Source organism: Gobio gobio, assembly GCF_949357685.1.
Source record: "Gobio gobio genome assembly, chromosome: 12".
NCBI classification, from domain to species: Eukaryota; Metazoa; Chordata; class Actinopteri; order Cypriniformes; family Gobionidae; genus Gobio; species Gobio gobio.
The window spans coordinates 17,188,377-17,205,099 of NC_137105.1; the positions used below are offsets into that span (position 1 = coordinate 17,188,377).

General features: G+C 37.8%; 1 protein-coding gene across 1 annotated transcript; it reads right to left on the bottom strand.

The window, feature by feature from the left end:
• Positions 1-6,960: 6,960 nt before the first annotated feature.
• ntmt2 (N-terminal Xaa-Pro-Lys N-methyltransferase) lies at positions 6,961-16,506 on the bottom strand. Its single transcript, XM_079830300.1, has 4 exons — positions 15,989-16,506; positions 12,107-12,279; positions 11,451-11,703; positions 6,961-8,334 (listed from the first exon to the last, which is right to left on the bottom strand). The coding sequence occupies exons 1-4, from the start codon at positions 16,161-16,163 to the stop codon at positions 8,072-8,074; spliced, it is 864 nt and encodes a 287-aa protein (XP_079686426.1). The 5' UTR covers positions 16,164-16,506; the 3' UTR covers positions 6,961-8,071.
• Between the last annotated feature and the right edge of the window lie 217 nt (positions 16,507-16,723).

Consider the following 16,723-nt stretch of genomic DNA (forward strand, 5'->3'; position numbering starts at 1 on the left):
TTGAATTCCTTGAGTACTTTTGTCACATACAGTTTTTCTCCTACCACATTATAGGGAAGTATGTGATTTCAGATGCAGCTTCTGAGATGCGCTTAGGACTGCACATGCGCTTTTATTTGATCATAATTTAAGCATTTATAAACAAAATTTATTAGATAGTTTTTGTCAGATTTCATTGGTGATTTCAAACATGGAATTTAATCACAAGACTGGTGAACAGCTTTGGAAAATTAGATTTTTCCACATTCAAAGAGATAGGAGCTGTACTTCCATGACTAAAATAGCTAGCTGCCCGAGAAGCGTTTCAAAGATGGCTGCCAATGGAAATTACTTGCCTTAAAGGGACTTTGCTTCTGATGTCAGCTGCTTCCATATTAGATGTACAAAAGCAGTCCATTATGCTGCTTAATATTGCAAACTGGTATGTGATAGTGACCCGAGTGACCACCAGGTAAATCACATGATGTTGGTGTCCAAAAGGATGTTTATTAACAGCTGATGTGCAAAAATGTGCAAATAAATATGGTTAAACAGGTTATCAATAAAAACAGTCTAAAAACTAGAAATGTTGTGTACCAATACAGTACAAACTCTCCTGTGCATTTGAGGACAGAGTTTCAGTGTGGCTTCAATAACCATAAAATCTCAAAACCATGATCCATCCCTCCCATCCAACACACTGTTTTTTATAAAATTAACTCTTGCTTCACCCTTGATAAATAAATACACCAGATGATTAAAAACAAGACTTAAAATAAATCAATAAAATAGGATGGATAAAACAAAAGACATACTGTACATTGACACAAACTTTCCATAAATAGCTAAAATAAACTCTCCCCTTCAGTTCACCCCCCCCCCCCCCATGGGCATGGTTTTCAGATTATGACGTGTGTCGCTCTATCTCTATTTGATTTTTGATGCTGCTCTGCTGCACTACGCACTGCACTCTTTGTTATTAGGATGACAAAATGTTTTAAAAGTTAAATTTTTTGGACTGTCTCAGCGGACTAACAGCGCTTGTCAATGGCTCTGTCCCAAACGGAACCCTAAGGCCTCGCAATCTTTCTCAGAGTATACACTTACGTGACTTAATGCCGCTTTGCCTGGTGGGTAGAAGTCCATTGCAGAGTTCGCAGGCTTCTGGGATTGTTGCACCATGGCCATTGTAAGTCTACGAGACCACAAGTGCACATAAAGACCAAACGTTGGTTCCCCCCAATGTTCAAGACATCTCGCAAATTCACAGAAAATTGCTTTCTTATGCGTTGCAAAATAAGGTGGATAACAGAAGATTGATATCCTTGGAATCACTTTCAAACTATTTTTACAACTGATGAACAGTAAAACTCCTTAAAGGGATAGTTCACCCAAAAACTAAATTTTTATGTTTATCTTCTTACCCCATGGGCATCCAAGATGTATGTGTCTTTGTTTCTTCAGTAGAACACAAATGAAGATTTTTAACTCCAACCTTTGCAGTGTGATAGTCGTATAATGCATGTCAATGGGGATATTTCAGAGTATGAGAGCAATGAGAGTAAAAACACATAGACATACGAATCCTTATTAAACCATGCAGCTCGTGGCGACACATTGATGTCTTAAGACATGAAACGATCGGTTTCTGCGAGAAACCGAACAGTATTTATGTTATTTTTTTACCTCTTATCAGACGAATGTCATCTAGTATTCCCAGTGCCATAATAAGGTTCAGTGAAAAAGGTCAAAATATTGCCTCAATCAAAGATATATATATACATAGATGCCTCATTCAACCGATCCACGCAGGCACTAATGAGGATTCTATGTATATATCGTGCCGGTATTTTGCATGTATTTTGACCTTATTCGCCGGAAGCGATGGCGCTTTTTTGTTTCAAAAAAATTTAAATTTGAATTTTTAAAAAAATATATTTTTCTTACACAAATGCATCGATTCGCTTCAGAAGGCCTTTATTAACACCCTGGGGCCACGTGGAGCACGTTATTTGACGGACAGATGCATTTTTTATGGACTTCAAAAACAGAGCCACTATTTCTGCTATTATTATGCTTGGATTAGCCAGAACTTTTTTAATATAACTCCGATTGTATTCGTCTGAAAGAAGAATGTCATATACACCTCGGATGACTTGAGGGTGAGTAAATCATGGGCTAATTTTCATTTTTGGGTGAACTATTCCTTTAAAGCAGCATCTATGACATAACTGCAGCCCGCACAAATAATAAACAACTTTATCGTCCGTTGGTGTGGATGCTATAGTTATAGTTTTTTGTGTGAACGAGCCATTTTTAATTTTACCCTAACAATCTCTTTTCATCAACATGTACTAGCTCAATTTAAACACAGCGTGATACCGTGTAACTCAGATCTGTTTGCTTCTGTCAGCTTTGCTCTGCAGTGATGACTCATGTCTTTGTCACAATTTACCCTCAACAGTACTAAATGATGAGTAATACAAATATTTTCTCCTTACACAAGGAGGCTGCCCAGTCGCTGTTTGAAAGGTTTAATATTTTCCAACCCATATGTCCGGCACTTTTTACAGTTGGCGTCAGTGCATGGAGAAGGTCTAAGTGCAGGCACTTTGAAGTGTTTGTGGTGTCGCCACATCTGCCAACAAGATGTGTTTGCGTGGGATATGGAGCTGAGTTAAAGCCAGGGGATTCAGGAGTTGTCGGTATTCTTTAGCGTCATGTGACAATGAACAACACATCTTTCCTGGTGAGAGAAACCATCTATGTTAAGAATCTTCAGGATGTCTGCATTTTAATTTGTGCCTATTAAGCTATAGGAGTTAATATGGTCACTGAACAAGGGTTTAAGAATAGATAATAAGGATTACATGGAAGTCATTGATGGGAAGTGACTGCATCCATTTTCCTGACATCATTTGGATTAGCTTAATACATCCCGAGTAATAAAACTAAAATTGTTCCTGTCAAATTGTCCTAAAACGTGGGCATGGAAAATGCAAAGAGCTGTCAGCGCAATTTCTCCTGCCAGTGCATGTCCTAATCCTTTCACACATTCCATATTTGGTGTAGGAATAGCAAAGAAACCAATTTCTAGGCCGTTTTAAAAACTCCAAACGCTTTAAAAATAGTAACTGCTCGAGACCATGTCTGAGGTTCATAGCGCCAGGCAGAGCCATCTCCATATTTCTGTTAACCTCTGCACCCACAATTATGACTACAACAGAGCCTTTAACACAGTTAAATGATGGCAAAGCCACAGAAACTGTAGTTTAATCAGGAGTTTATAGAGCCAGTTTCTGCGGTGCCCATATCTGACACACTGCAAAGCATTTTCACAGTTCATTAGAATGACTTTGCCAAAAGTGGTTGGCCTTGGGGTGTTATTTTCCTCTATAGCTTCAGTCTCGCTACCATGTGCCAATCCTGACAGCAGCTCTGCCATTTGTTACCATTATTAAAGTCATATTTCTCAGCTCGGTTCATAAATCGTACTTGAAATTGATGATCGAGCTGCCTGCTTTCTCATTAGCAGGGGCTTTGCTGTGGCCGAGAAACGGCTGTTTGCTAAGGGAAATTCAGCATTCTTTGGTTGAAGCCAACCAATGTGAAATAAATGAAAGTGAATCAACATGTTGTGAGCTGTAAATGTAATTGCATTAGGCATAAATGTATTCAATGATTATGGTGGTTGTTTAACAGATTTTTTGTTGTTGTTCTAAGTGACTTGCAGTACATTATAAGCACTGAAGTGTATCTCATTCAAAGTCCCCTTAAGTCTGGTCACTTAGCGGCCATCTTGTTTATGTTCTTACATATATTGGAAATGTATAACAATTAATTGTCTGTTTCTCAAATGTGTCTACGCCTTAGAAAATAGAACATGAGCTAGTTTGACTAACATACTGTGTAATTTGTTCTACCGTTTACTGTGCCAAATGTAAGGGTATCCATATATATGACAGGAATTTCTTATACATCCAACATATATTTACATATTGCAATCAAGACGATACACAGATCACCAGCCATATTTCAAGCCATGTCATTTTTTTTCATCCAAACTATTCTCCTCCCAAAGAAAAATGAATAATAGTCTGTTGGCATTATCCCACAAGTTATTATACAAACCAAGCCTGAACCCCCAGTGGGGAAAAATGAGCTCAGCTTCAGAAGATCAAGAAGCAGGAAATACCTGCCGCTTCGTCCACTTTTTTTTTTTTTTGGGGTCCAGTTAGATTTAATGGCTCTCTCAGGCTCTCTCTATATTTTACCCTCTTATTTATTTTCGTTCTTGGTGATCTGCTCTCACGAGCCAAGCTGCAGTTCACCACAGAACAATCTGAAATGGAAGAGATTGTTCTTAACAACAAAAACATCTTCCCCCTCTTGCTGTGGAAACCAGTTGTGAATCATGAACCTAAATGGCTTTGGTGGAAAACGGTTCGGGCAGGCTCAGTGTGCATGTGAGAGTTATTTTGGCTCATTATGATGTGATCTGAAAGGTTAGTGAATTGAAACCAGCAGGAGGAATGATTCTTCCAAAGCCTGAGAGGAAAAGAAAATGCCTACAAGGTGATTATACAACTTTTTCACAAAGAGCAAAACCAACAGATTACAAGAGACAGCTTGTGTTATGTCACCCACTCCTTTGAATCTAATTGGGTGGGTTTACAATTAAACTTCGTACAACGTCATTAAATTAGGTGCTAGCTGTAGCTAATTAGCTTGAGTTAGTTAATGGGCTTGCACACATAATTTTCTTCCCTTCTTTGGCATCTAATTGTGCTAGACAGTAGTGAAACAGCAATGTTTTCCTCTCGCCTAAACTGGGATATGGCTTACGAAACAAGCGTCTGGCTTAGTTGTGGCTGAACTAACACGTGTTACTCGTCAGGTTGATAGCGGAGGCTGCGCTAATTAGGAAAACAGGCATCAAATCTAAAGGCAACTATGTTTACTGTTTATGCCAGTGTGGTCAATTTGAATCCCCCGCACTGTAATAGCCCAGTCCAGTCACAAGGACAAATGTCTGACCTCAACAACCAATCAACCACATCAGGCCAGGCCAAACAAGGTCGCATAATCATTGATGGGGCAGCCGTGGTTTGCGGCTGACGTTTTTAAGGTGACTGTGGCCATAACTGCATTCTCCTCAATAGTACTAGTCTGACCGCATTGAGGAACCAGACAATTCTGAAGTAGTAATGGTGCGGAACATCTGAACATCCATTTCAAAACCTGATCATCTAACCTTTTTGTCAGCCAAACCCTTTGAGCTGAAATATTTGCTTGAAATAATATTTCAATAATTTATCAACACATTTCCATGTTCATGGTTCTTGGTCACATGGCATGCTGGTTCATTTTTCCACCTTCAAACATAGAAAATATTGGTTTATCCGTTTACTTTTCACTTGTTAGATGTAAAAACCTTTACAAAATATATTTACAATGACTGTCAGTGGATAATATAATCACAGTACGAAAAAGTATTAATATTGAATTCGCTAATAAACATGTTAAAAAATATGTCTCGATTGAATACTGGATTATGAAATAGCGCCATCCAGAGTTTAAGTCCATGAAATCAAAATTGACTATTCTTATTTTTTATGGAATCTTTATTTAATCATTTATTTATTGTAAATGATTTATCCATGCACATATTTTTTAATTTTAATAAAAATAAAAATAACTTCCCCTCCCTCTTGCAATGACATCTCTTCTCTGATGACGTGTTTACCGGCCTGAGGGCGGGACAGCGATGTCCAAAACGATGGACCCATGGAAAAAGTCCCGCTCTACATTTGTTCCTGTTTGAGAAGCCATTTCACTTCGATAAACATCACAATAGGGACAAAAAACTAGCACAACTGCAACTTCATGATGGCTTTGACAATCTATATTTTAAAAGTTTTCAAAGCATTCCCCATTGGTCGCCCAACCCGAAAGCCCTGTCCCAAGATTTGACAATGCCAAAGAGCCACAGTGTTTGCAGGGGAATCAACCACTCATAATAGTTTCTGCATATTAAACTGTGATGCTAGATGGCATTTTGACACGTTAGAAATGATATTCCCTTTAAAACCTTCATGTTGCTGTAATTTGTCAGAGTTTGAACAGTTTGGAGATCAAATTGATGTTATCAGCAGTACATGATAGGGGGTAGTGCATAACAGAATAAACTATTGAATATCAGCATGACCTATAAAAAGTAGGTGTAACTGAGCTCTGGCCTTTAAGCTGACATGTAGAATAAGGTTGAGAGCCCGTACCAGAAAACAAACTCTGAACGTTTATGGTTGTAACTCTGTCACTCTCCTGGCAGGAGCCAACCCCAAATCATCACAATACTTCATAATGATTTAAAGGGAATATTTTGAGATTTAAATACTTTTTTTTATTATTTTTCTTTCCCAAACGCCAAACCATAATATGTTAATTGGTTGTATCAGATTTCAAAACTCTGAGGACCAATTTTCTCCGTATCAAGCCTGTAGTTTGGGGTTAAAGTCTATTACTGAAAAGCATAAATTCTTATTAAATTTGATTAGAATTCGATTTGAAGCAACTTGCATACACTTTGACACCACAAATGAGCATTTATCTTTTTTGAAATATGAGAAATAATAATGAAATAAACCTGAATTTGATGTCGCTGTCCACTGCCAGGTCTAGGCACAAGATCATTTGTCTATAATTACCTGTGTCAGTGCAACACTCCCAGTTGTCTGTCAATGTTATGTTTGACTTTCTGTGCCTGGAGCTTGGCCCAATTCAGCTCTAATATGACCATATTTATTAATGTTATTTCTGCTAATACAGACCATTAGCTGCCAGACTGCCTGTGAAGGAAACAAGAAAGATTAGACTTGATAGGAGAAACTGCCAGGTACGCTAACCATTTCTGAATAGTCGAATAGACATTTGGCTGCTATTTACATAGATTTATGAAAGAAATACGACTGCAGCCCGAGGGTGTTTGGAACTTTGAAAAATGTATTTAGCAAAATCCCGTGAGTACAAGGAATTCGCTTGGTAAAGAACCAGCGTAGATCACTCAAAAACAGAACAGCCTGCATTGCGTGCTGTGAGTGTTTGCGTTTTTTTTTCTTGACAAACCATCTATTCATGGCGAAAAGGACCTGCTTGAATTTTTACACTGCACTGCTCAAGACATCTTTGTGAGGCTTACATGCTGAATATTTGAGGTGACTTGGTGATGCTCTTTATGCAGACACGTTCTGACAGATTTGGACAGAGCCCAAGGCAGATACAAAAGAGTAGTCTGTCAAAACCAGGGATAATTCCCTTCCTCTCTACAAAGACACCATCTGAGAGCCATTTACCTAAACAGTGTGGGTTTTTCATGGTTTGAGGAATACAATGAAGTTTTGAACTTGTTGACATCGTTTATCCGTCTTTCTTTAAATATGTGAAGAGAAGATCTGCTTTCTGAGACACCAAGAATACTTTAATAGCATGGAAATAGCTAACAAATACTCATTATCATATTTACTATCATATCTATCCTATAGTGCTATAAGTAATTTTAGGCTTTGTCGTTTTTAGGAAATAAATCTCCCATAACACCTCAAAGCATTGATTAACATTTCTGTACTCTATTACACAAAATACATAGACATTGACAAAAGCATAATTTTTTTTTTGTAAAAAAAAAAAAAAAACAAGTTTTACTTTACTACAGTAAATGTACAAAATCTTTTAAAAAGGACAATACAATTATATACACCTATCTTCCATTTTAACAAACATGGAAATTATATTTTACAAAATCTACACTAAGATTTTTTTTAAAGCCAAAAATAACATTTGCACTTTTACATGATTTTAAATGGGTAAAAATGTATAAGCTATATATGTTATATAAGTAAACATATAATATGAGTTGAAACTACACTGTACAAAGCTACTGGAAAAATATACCTGAAAAAAAAACAAAAAAACACTGAAATTACTACATTCTGACATGTTAGCTGGTGAATGGAATAAAACATACTATGCATTTAAAATATATACTATACATAAATGCATGTACAACACATCCATCTGAAAGCGTTCTCTGCTTTTAACCCACGTGCATGGCGATCATCCATACAGGCACGATGGCCTCAGGAAAGCCTTCCTGCTTTTCCACGTCCAGTACGGTGAGGCCTGCTCTCTGAATGATGCCCTTCATGATGTCCAGGTGGCGAATGATGCTGCTGTCAATTGGGTCCAGCTTGCAGCCCTGCCGTGCCATGTTATCCTTGATGATAATCACACCGTTGGGCCTCAAGCTCGCCTTAGCACGCATTAAAAATTCCATCAGGTCCTTATCGGTAAGATGACCTGAGAAATGTAAAATGGCTCATGAATTATGTAATACTTTATGAATTATGTAATTGACAAAAACAGAGAGTGTGTAAATTTCAAATGTCCACAGTCCAGTTTAGCAGGCACTTTTCATGCAAAACTAAGCAACAGCAGTATTGTCTATATATATATATATATATATATATATATATATATAAACACATCATCCACTTTGTTAGGTACACCAGTTCAACTGCTTGTCAACGCAAATATCTAATCAGCCAATCACATGGCAGCAACTGCATTTAGGTGTGTAGGCATGGTCAATACATTCTTCTGATGTTCAAATGGGGAAGAAAGATGATTTAAGTGACTTAAAATGTGGCATGTTTAGATAAATTGGCCAATAAATTATAGCGATAAACGATAATATTGTCGTTCTGAGACCATTTTCATCTAAAATAATGATAATGGCATAATAATGCAGGTACACCTTTTCAAAGATCAATAAACGTTTATTTCTTAAGACTATTTAACACTGAAAACGGAAAGCATTTTAAATATCCACAATAAATGAACAAAACAACCAAAACAAAAAAAGCAATGGACTCTCAGTCTGTTAACAAAAAAATGCACTTGAATAAACAGCTGGGAAAACTGCAACGGATGATTGTGTTTTATGTAGTGCTGGGAATCGATTAAAAATGTTTTACGAATTAATTGCATTTTTTTTCTGTAATTAATCACGATTAATACATTTTTAATGTTTTGATATTGTAATAATTTCAGTTACTCTCCAAATTAATGTAGAAACAATTTATTGACAGCACATTTTAAATATGTGTTGTATTGTCATGTTTTTATGAATGAAGGCCAGTATCACTGATGCTGTCTCTATGAAACATTAATGACGTTACATTACTGTATAACTGAAAGCTCCCAATTTCAACATTTATTAGGCTTTAAAAAAACAACTTTTAATTTAAGTGAACTTAAAACAATCTTTACATAAACCCATTATAATAAATGTTATTTTTACCTGTGCCTTCCCTGTTAGACATATACAGAAATGTAATAGTTATCAAACACCTTTCTTAAATGCATAAATGATAAATGAAATATAGATTAATCATCATTAAAGCTACAATTTTCTCTGTTCCCGTTGCTCTTTGATGAGCATTAATGAAAGGCATCATCAGTGCTGCTGTCACTTTAAGAACAGCCGCAGACAAACATGACGCGAATCTCATGCGCTGTCCCGCGCATCTCATTTCCTCACAACTCTTTAAGTTCATTTAAGACATTATTTAACTAATTTAAGACTCCTAATATGAGAATACTCAAAATTATCTGTGTTGTAGTTGTTATTGTTTGTTCATGAGCAAAGGAGAACTCGATGTGAGCAGGAGACTGAGGCGAGTCTGTCTGTGTGTCGTGTGTGTGTCAGAGTGTCCCTCGATTAGCTGACATGAGACGCAGCCACACAGACAGGACATTGACATACAGCGCATTCTCTTGTGTCTTGTTGTCACGCTTCGAAGCATTTACATGTATAAGAGCGTGATCATATAATGTAACGCTCAGCAAAAATGGATACAAAAACGGACGCTGGAAATTATAGCGGCCGGAAAAATTATCGAGCTAATTTTTTTTATTGTGCGATTAATTGATTAATTGATATCGTGACAGGCCTAGGCGTGGTTGTTGGTGCCAGACAGGCTGGTCTGAGTATTTCAGAAACTGCTGATCCTCTGGGATTTTCATGTACAACCATCTCTAGTGTTTACAGAGAATGGTCTGAAAAAGAGAAAATATCCAGCGAGTGGCAGTCCTGTGGGCGAAAATACCTTAATGCCAGAGGTCAGAGGAGAATGGCCAGACTGGTTTGGGTTAAAAGAAAGGCAACAGTAACTCAAATAACCACTTGTTACAACCAAGGTCTGCAGAAGAGCATCTCTGAATGCACAACATGTCGAACCTTGAAGTAGATGGGCTACAGCAGCAGAAGACCACGCCGGGTGCCACTCCTGTCAGTTAATACCAGGAAACTGAGGCTACAATTTGCACGGACTCACCAAAATTAGACAATAGAAGATTGTAAAAAACGTTGTCTGGTCTGACGAGTCTCGATTTCTGCTGTGACATTCAGATTGTAGGGTCAGAATTAGGTATAAACAACATGAAAGCAGGGATCCATCTTGCATTAGTGTAATGGTGTGGGGGATATTTTCTTGGCACATTTTGGGTCCCTTAACAACAATTGAGCATCTTTTAAATGCCACCGCCTATACCTGAGTATTGAGTACTGAGTATTTGACCATGTCCATTCCTTTATGACCACAGGCTTAGGGTACTTCCAGCAGGATAATGTGCTATATCACAAACCTCGAATTACTGGTTTCTTGAACGTGCCAATGAGCTCACCATACACAAATGTCCCCCACAGTCGATCTCAATCCAATAGAGCACCTTTGGGATATGGTGGAACAAATCTTCAGCAACTGCGTGATGCTATCATGTCAATATGGACCTAAATCTCGGAATGTTTCCAGCACCTTGTTGAATCTATGCCACGAAGAATTAAGGCAGCTCTGAAGGGAAAAGGGTACTACAACCTGGTACTAGCAAGGTGTACCTAATAAAGTGGCCAGTGAGTGTATATGCACACCCATGAAAACAATCTGGACAATCTACTGCTGTAGCTTGTATATATACAGTTTATAATTTATTTATTTATTACTTTTTCTTCTTGGATGGCCACTTGAGTCATTAGCTTAACCACTAGGCTACAGACAGTTCCTGGTATACATGTTGATTGTAAGTTGCGTCAGTTAGGTCTTAAAAAAAAATCTGTCAACACAAAGAGTTCATGTACTATCTCAAGTCTTTATATGGTTTTAAGCCGTTTCATATCGATATCTCTGTCACTGGTGTCAAATATACACATAGGCTGCAGTCAGGGAGATGAAACTTTATACTGCAACAAAAGACCCTGACTAGCATACAGCTGCTCTAATTACAGAACATGGAAAAGGATAGCCTGCACCTAAAATAAGATGTAGGCAGGCAGAAAATTTGTAAAATTAAAGGAGTAAATGCAGGTAACACATTACTGCAAATAACAAATGAATGGTCAAAGACAACCCACTCACAGGCAATCCACTGCATCCAGATGACATCGTATTTGTTTGTAGATGGGATGAATTCCTGCAGATTGTAAAGGTAGTAGGCCTCCACCCGGTCTGCGTAATCTCCCAGGTAACACTCATGAGCGTGGAGGATGAAATCTTCCACCATGTCAAGCATCTCCATGGATTCAAACACAGGAAAAAGAACTCCTTTAGAAACTCTCCCGATTCCACAGCCACAGTCTAGTGCTCGCTTGGTGCCAGCCTTTCCTGGACCCTATTAGGATCATAAATAATGAATAATAAAAAAGGGTGCGATAACACAAGATATTAACAAGTCAAATAGCATACCGGTACTCTTTTTTTTTAGATGTAAATCTAAAGACTACAAATCCAGGTTCATCACAGTTTTAGCAGAACAACTGAACACTATTTAAGAAGCTAATGCTATTTGCTATCTAAACAACAGCCTATATTTGAGCAAAAGGCAATATGCAACTGAACAGAATTGTCTGCTGTCATAGACTGTGTCTGTCTAATATTTATAAACTGTTGTACTCCTTTCAACTGATTAACACATTTTTTTAACAGTCTATTTCAGTATGTTTCATGTATATACAATCACTATTAGGTACACTGAATAAGCATTCAGTATGAATGAGAAAGGTGAAATTTCATACAACAAACTTCTTCAGGAACTGTCTTGAGCCTTCAAGGTCAAGCTCCGATATCTCCACAAAATCTCCCATCATGCCCTCCTCTGATGGCGGGACGTCCTTGTAGAAGTCCTGTGCCCTGTAGTAAAACTGCTTCTCCCCTTTAATGTACTCACAAGTCACTGCATAGAGTTTCACTGCAAGGCAAGAAACATATAAACAGTCACTTAGTAAAAAATGCACAACAATTCTTAGTTTATTGTGAGTATTTTTATTCTTTACAAGTTAGAGAGGAAAATTATGCATCCCTTTAGTTAGTAGAAATCTAATATAATAATGTTAATATTCAATATTTATATAATTTTGACATACTCTATATTACCAAAAGTATTGGGACGCCCCTCCAAACAATTTAATTCAGGTGTTCCAATCACTTCCATGGCCACAGGTGTATGAAATCAAGCCCCTAGGCATGCAGACACTTCTACAAACATTTGTGAAAGAATGGGTCGCTCTCAGGAGCTCAGTGAATTCAAGTGTGGTACCGTGATAGGTTACCACCTGTGCAATAAGTCCATTCGTGAAATTTCCTCACTACTAAATATTCCACAGTCAACTGTTAGTGGTATTATAACAAAGTGGAAGCAATTGGGAACTACAACAACTCAGCCATGTAGTGGTAGGCCATGTAAAATCACAGAGCGGTGTCAGCACATGCTGAATGGGTTTCCATGGCTGAGCAGCTGCATCCAAGCCTTACATCACCAAATGCAATGCAAAGTGTCAGATGCAGTGGTGTAAAGCACGCCGCCACTGGACTCTAGAGCAGTTGAGACGTGTTCTCTGGAGTGACAAATCACGCTTCTCTGTCTGGCAATCCGATGGACGAGCCTGACTGCATTGTGCCTAGTGTAATATTTGGTTGAGGGGGCATTATGGTGTGGGGTTGTTTTTCAGGGGTTTGTCTTGGCCCCTCTTAATGCTTCAGCATACCAAGACATTTTGGACAATTTCATGCTCCCAACTTTGTGGGAACAGTCTGGGGATGGCCCCTTACTGTTCCAACATGACTGTGCACCAGCACAAAGCAAGGTCCATAAAGACATGGATGACCGAGTTTGGAGTGGAGGGACTTGACTGGCCTGCATAGAGTCCTGACCTCAACCCGATAGAATTTCCCTTTGCAATGAATTAGAGCGGAGACTGTGAGCCAGGCCTTCTCATCCAACATCAGTGCCTGACCTCAAAATTCGCTTCTAGAAGAATGGTCAAATATTCCCATAAACACAATCCTAAACCTTGTGGAAAGCCAAAGTTGAAGCTGTTATAGCTGCAAAGGGTGAGCCAACTCCATATTAAACCCTACGGATTAAGAATGGGATGTCATTAAAGTTCATGTGCATGTAAATTCAGGCATCCCAAAACTTTCAGCAATATAGTGTATAAAGGTCATCTGTGAAGTCAAAGCATCTCAAGGGAAGGTGTACAGTTATGCGATAAAGTTTCAATGCAATTCTCATTCACTTCTCACAACACTATTTAGTCATAATTAGTTCTTTGAAAGGTAGTTATTAATAGCATCAAGAATGTTTTCATTCAGTTCATGTTGTAACATCTTCCAACTGCCCTGTTTTCTTTCAGCAAATGTTGAAACACCAAGATACTGTTGATATTGACAGTGGTGTATACTACAGCACAAAGGAATGCTTTATTGTAGGCACATTTGGAGGTTTAAATGATTTGAAGCAAATCAACGTGCAAAACTCTGTCAGCATCAGTATAATGTCACATTATTAAGTTCAGCTGGAACATCTGCTCCCTCAAATGGCTGGTCACTAAAAGGACAGACCAGTCATTAAGTCAATACATGCTTAGAAAATTCGAGTCAAACATCAGATCACCAGGTGATTAGCGGGAAGACCTTGCTGAAGTGCTGTAAGTGAGAGAACTGGCAAGGCGAATAGACTGTGATCCTGAAATTGTGAGCAGGCCAGGGTTTGTCATGTGAATCAAGTTTAGTAGTCCAAGGCCGAAAATAGTAACACTGGGCAATGTTTCCTTGTGGACTATTTTATTTTGGTCCTGTATATTTTTTATTGGTCCTCAATATAGCTTAACCTGCTTTACCTTATTGGTCAAGAGGCAACATTAAAACAACCCGCTAAAGTCCAAAACAGACATATTCATTTTTCTTTTAAGCTCTCATAAAACACTTTCTGAGATCATTTTAACAGGCCCTTCAAAAGTATGAATGATTGTTTTTCCTTTTGGTCAAAAAGCTGATCTCATATGTACAATCTATATGTACATATTTGTGCTCCTTGCTTAATTTATATAATGAATCATAAAATGATTGAGCGTGAGTAATTTAATTAAAAGCTTAATTTAGTTATATAAAAGCTATTTTAATTTGTAAAATAGAAGTTTGCTTAATATTTAGCATTGAGACTATTAATAATTTCCACTTGCATTAATGCAGCTTTGCTGAAAGTACTTGGAAGGGGATTTACAGTTCCCATAATGCTTTGCATGGGCCAAGGAAAACAAACATTGAAATGGTTATTTTAGGTTTCTTCCTTAAGCTTCCCACTAACACAGTAAATAAAAAATGGTTTAAAAAAAAGTTACTTTTAGCATGATAACAGCAAACACTATTGCTAGTATTTACCTATAGGAGATTCAGTTGGGTTAGTGTTTATGCTATACACAATATATATACGTTTTAAATAAATAAAAAAACCCTTTCCAATATTTTGAATTTATTTTCACCTCATGTATCCCATTGTTCCTTTACATATAATTTAGTATCAAATGTCAATTTGAGGGTTTATCTGAAGACTTCTTTACGGTCATACATTTATTAACCTGTGCTGCCTCATATCTGTTTTTATATTTTAATAGTAAATGATGCTCATCAGTAACAATACAAATTAGTATGGATGTGTTGAAAGAAATCTGGCCTCTGAATCCAACCAACAACTCACAGTAACACTGACAGTCTGGATTAACAGCTTCCACAGTTTACACTAGCACCTGATTAATGTGAACCAGTGAAAACACAAGCACATTCATCAGACAAAGACTACTATCAACAACAAAATCGGTTATTAACTCTAAATCATTGTATAATATTCATGGTTGCTTAAAGGTGAGTAAGTATTATATAGTTTGGCATGTTTTTGTGTGTGTGTGTGTGTGTGTGTGTGTGTGTGTGTGTGTGTGTGTGTGTGTGTGTGTGTGTGTGTGTGTGTGTGTGTGTGTGTGTGTGTGTGTGTGTGTAATGTTTCACCAGCCTTAACTTTTATCCAACATCTCCAAAGCCAGTTGTCATTGCTACTAACACACCAATCAAGTCTATTTTATGTTCAGTGGAATGTAAATATTGCAGCATGCATTCACGGTTATGCAATTATGCTTAAAATAGTCCCTGTGGCTCTGAACATTGATTGCTTAAATGAACTGTTTGTAGGCCTAACCATCATTATAAGTTGGATATTGAGGTTTAAGCATAGTTGTTCACCAGGGTAAATGTAATTTTGATAGAGACATGCCAATAACATAAATATTAACAGATGCAGATTGAAAAATCTTTGTACAGTGTGGCTTTGGACTGACACAAATCCATAATTCAAAGGTCTACGTTACAGTTCTTATCACAAGTTTTGCAGTGAATATCAGGAAACTTCAAAGGGTCATAATTCATACAAAATTATTTTACAGTCCTGTTCCACATGTATTATAGCAATTACAATAACTGGGCTATAACTAGTACTAACCCTGAACCAATCCCTAAACCTAACCTTAACCCATGTTACCTTATATTATCAATACTTTCTTGGGTAACTACACTGTAAGTACACCATAAGAACACGTTCTGTAAAATAAAGTGTAACCACAGACTCTTACCCAGAGGAATCTGCTCCAGGAGGTACAGGTAGCTGGCGAAGAACTCCTTCCTCAGAGTATTGTGCAAGTGGAAAGACATACTGTGTTTGCACATCGCATCATCTGTCTTCGCCCAGCGGTCTCGAAAGGCTTGATGCGTCCCGCTAAACTCCTTGGTGGAGGTGGAATCAGACATTTTGACTCTTCTACAAAGTGACTCAAAGCGTATGTGGTAACGTGTGACTCAAGGTGTCTCTGGAAGAAATGCTGAAGACACCACGGGGCTGCTATATTTGTAGGAAACCTCTGACAGAAGAGCTGTAACTGACCAGTTAAGCGGAGTGCTTAAAACTACCACATCTTATCAGATCACCTGCTTTAGGCCTGGGGTGCATGAATGAGAAAGGGAGATTGCCTCAGAATAGGGGTGGTGCCTTCTTCTCCAGTTCCAGAAGAAGCTCCTTCTCCTAAGTTCCACAGACACATCTAGAATGACATATTAGTGCATACCAACACATGAACCAGAAGGTTGTGCATTCATTCACAGCTTGCGACAGGCGCTTATGTAGTAGCTATTCTTAGCACTGCCTTCTCATGTTTGTATACACAGTATTGGTGACAAGTTTAAGGTGGTGAGGAAAGATCATAGACAGATCTAATCTGAACATGCTGTTGCCGCTTACAAACTGTATGCATTGACATTGTAATCATATGTTACAATAGCAACATACAACAATTGATAAAATGTAGTGTTTT

Excerpts from the sequence above, each read along its gene's own strand:
- ntmt2 (XM_079830300.1), bottom strand. The coding sequence starts at position 16,163 with ATGTCTGATTCCACCTCCACCAAGGAGTTTAGCGGGACGCATCAAGCC. Across the intron at positions 12,280-15,988 it reads CCTGGAGCAGATTCCTCTGG|TGAAACTCTATGCAGTGACT; the intron begins GTAAGAGTCTGT and ends CTTGCCTTGCAG. Across the intron at positions 8,335-11,450 it reads CTGGATGCAGTGGATTGCCT|GTCATCTTACCGATAAGGAC; the intron begins GTGAGTGGGTTG and ends TACATTTCTCAG.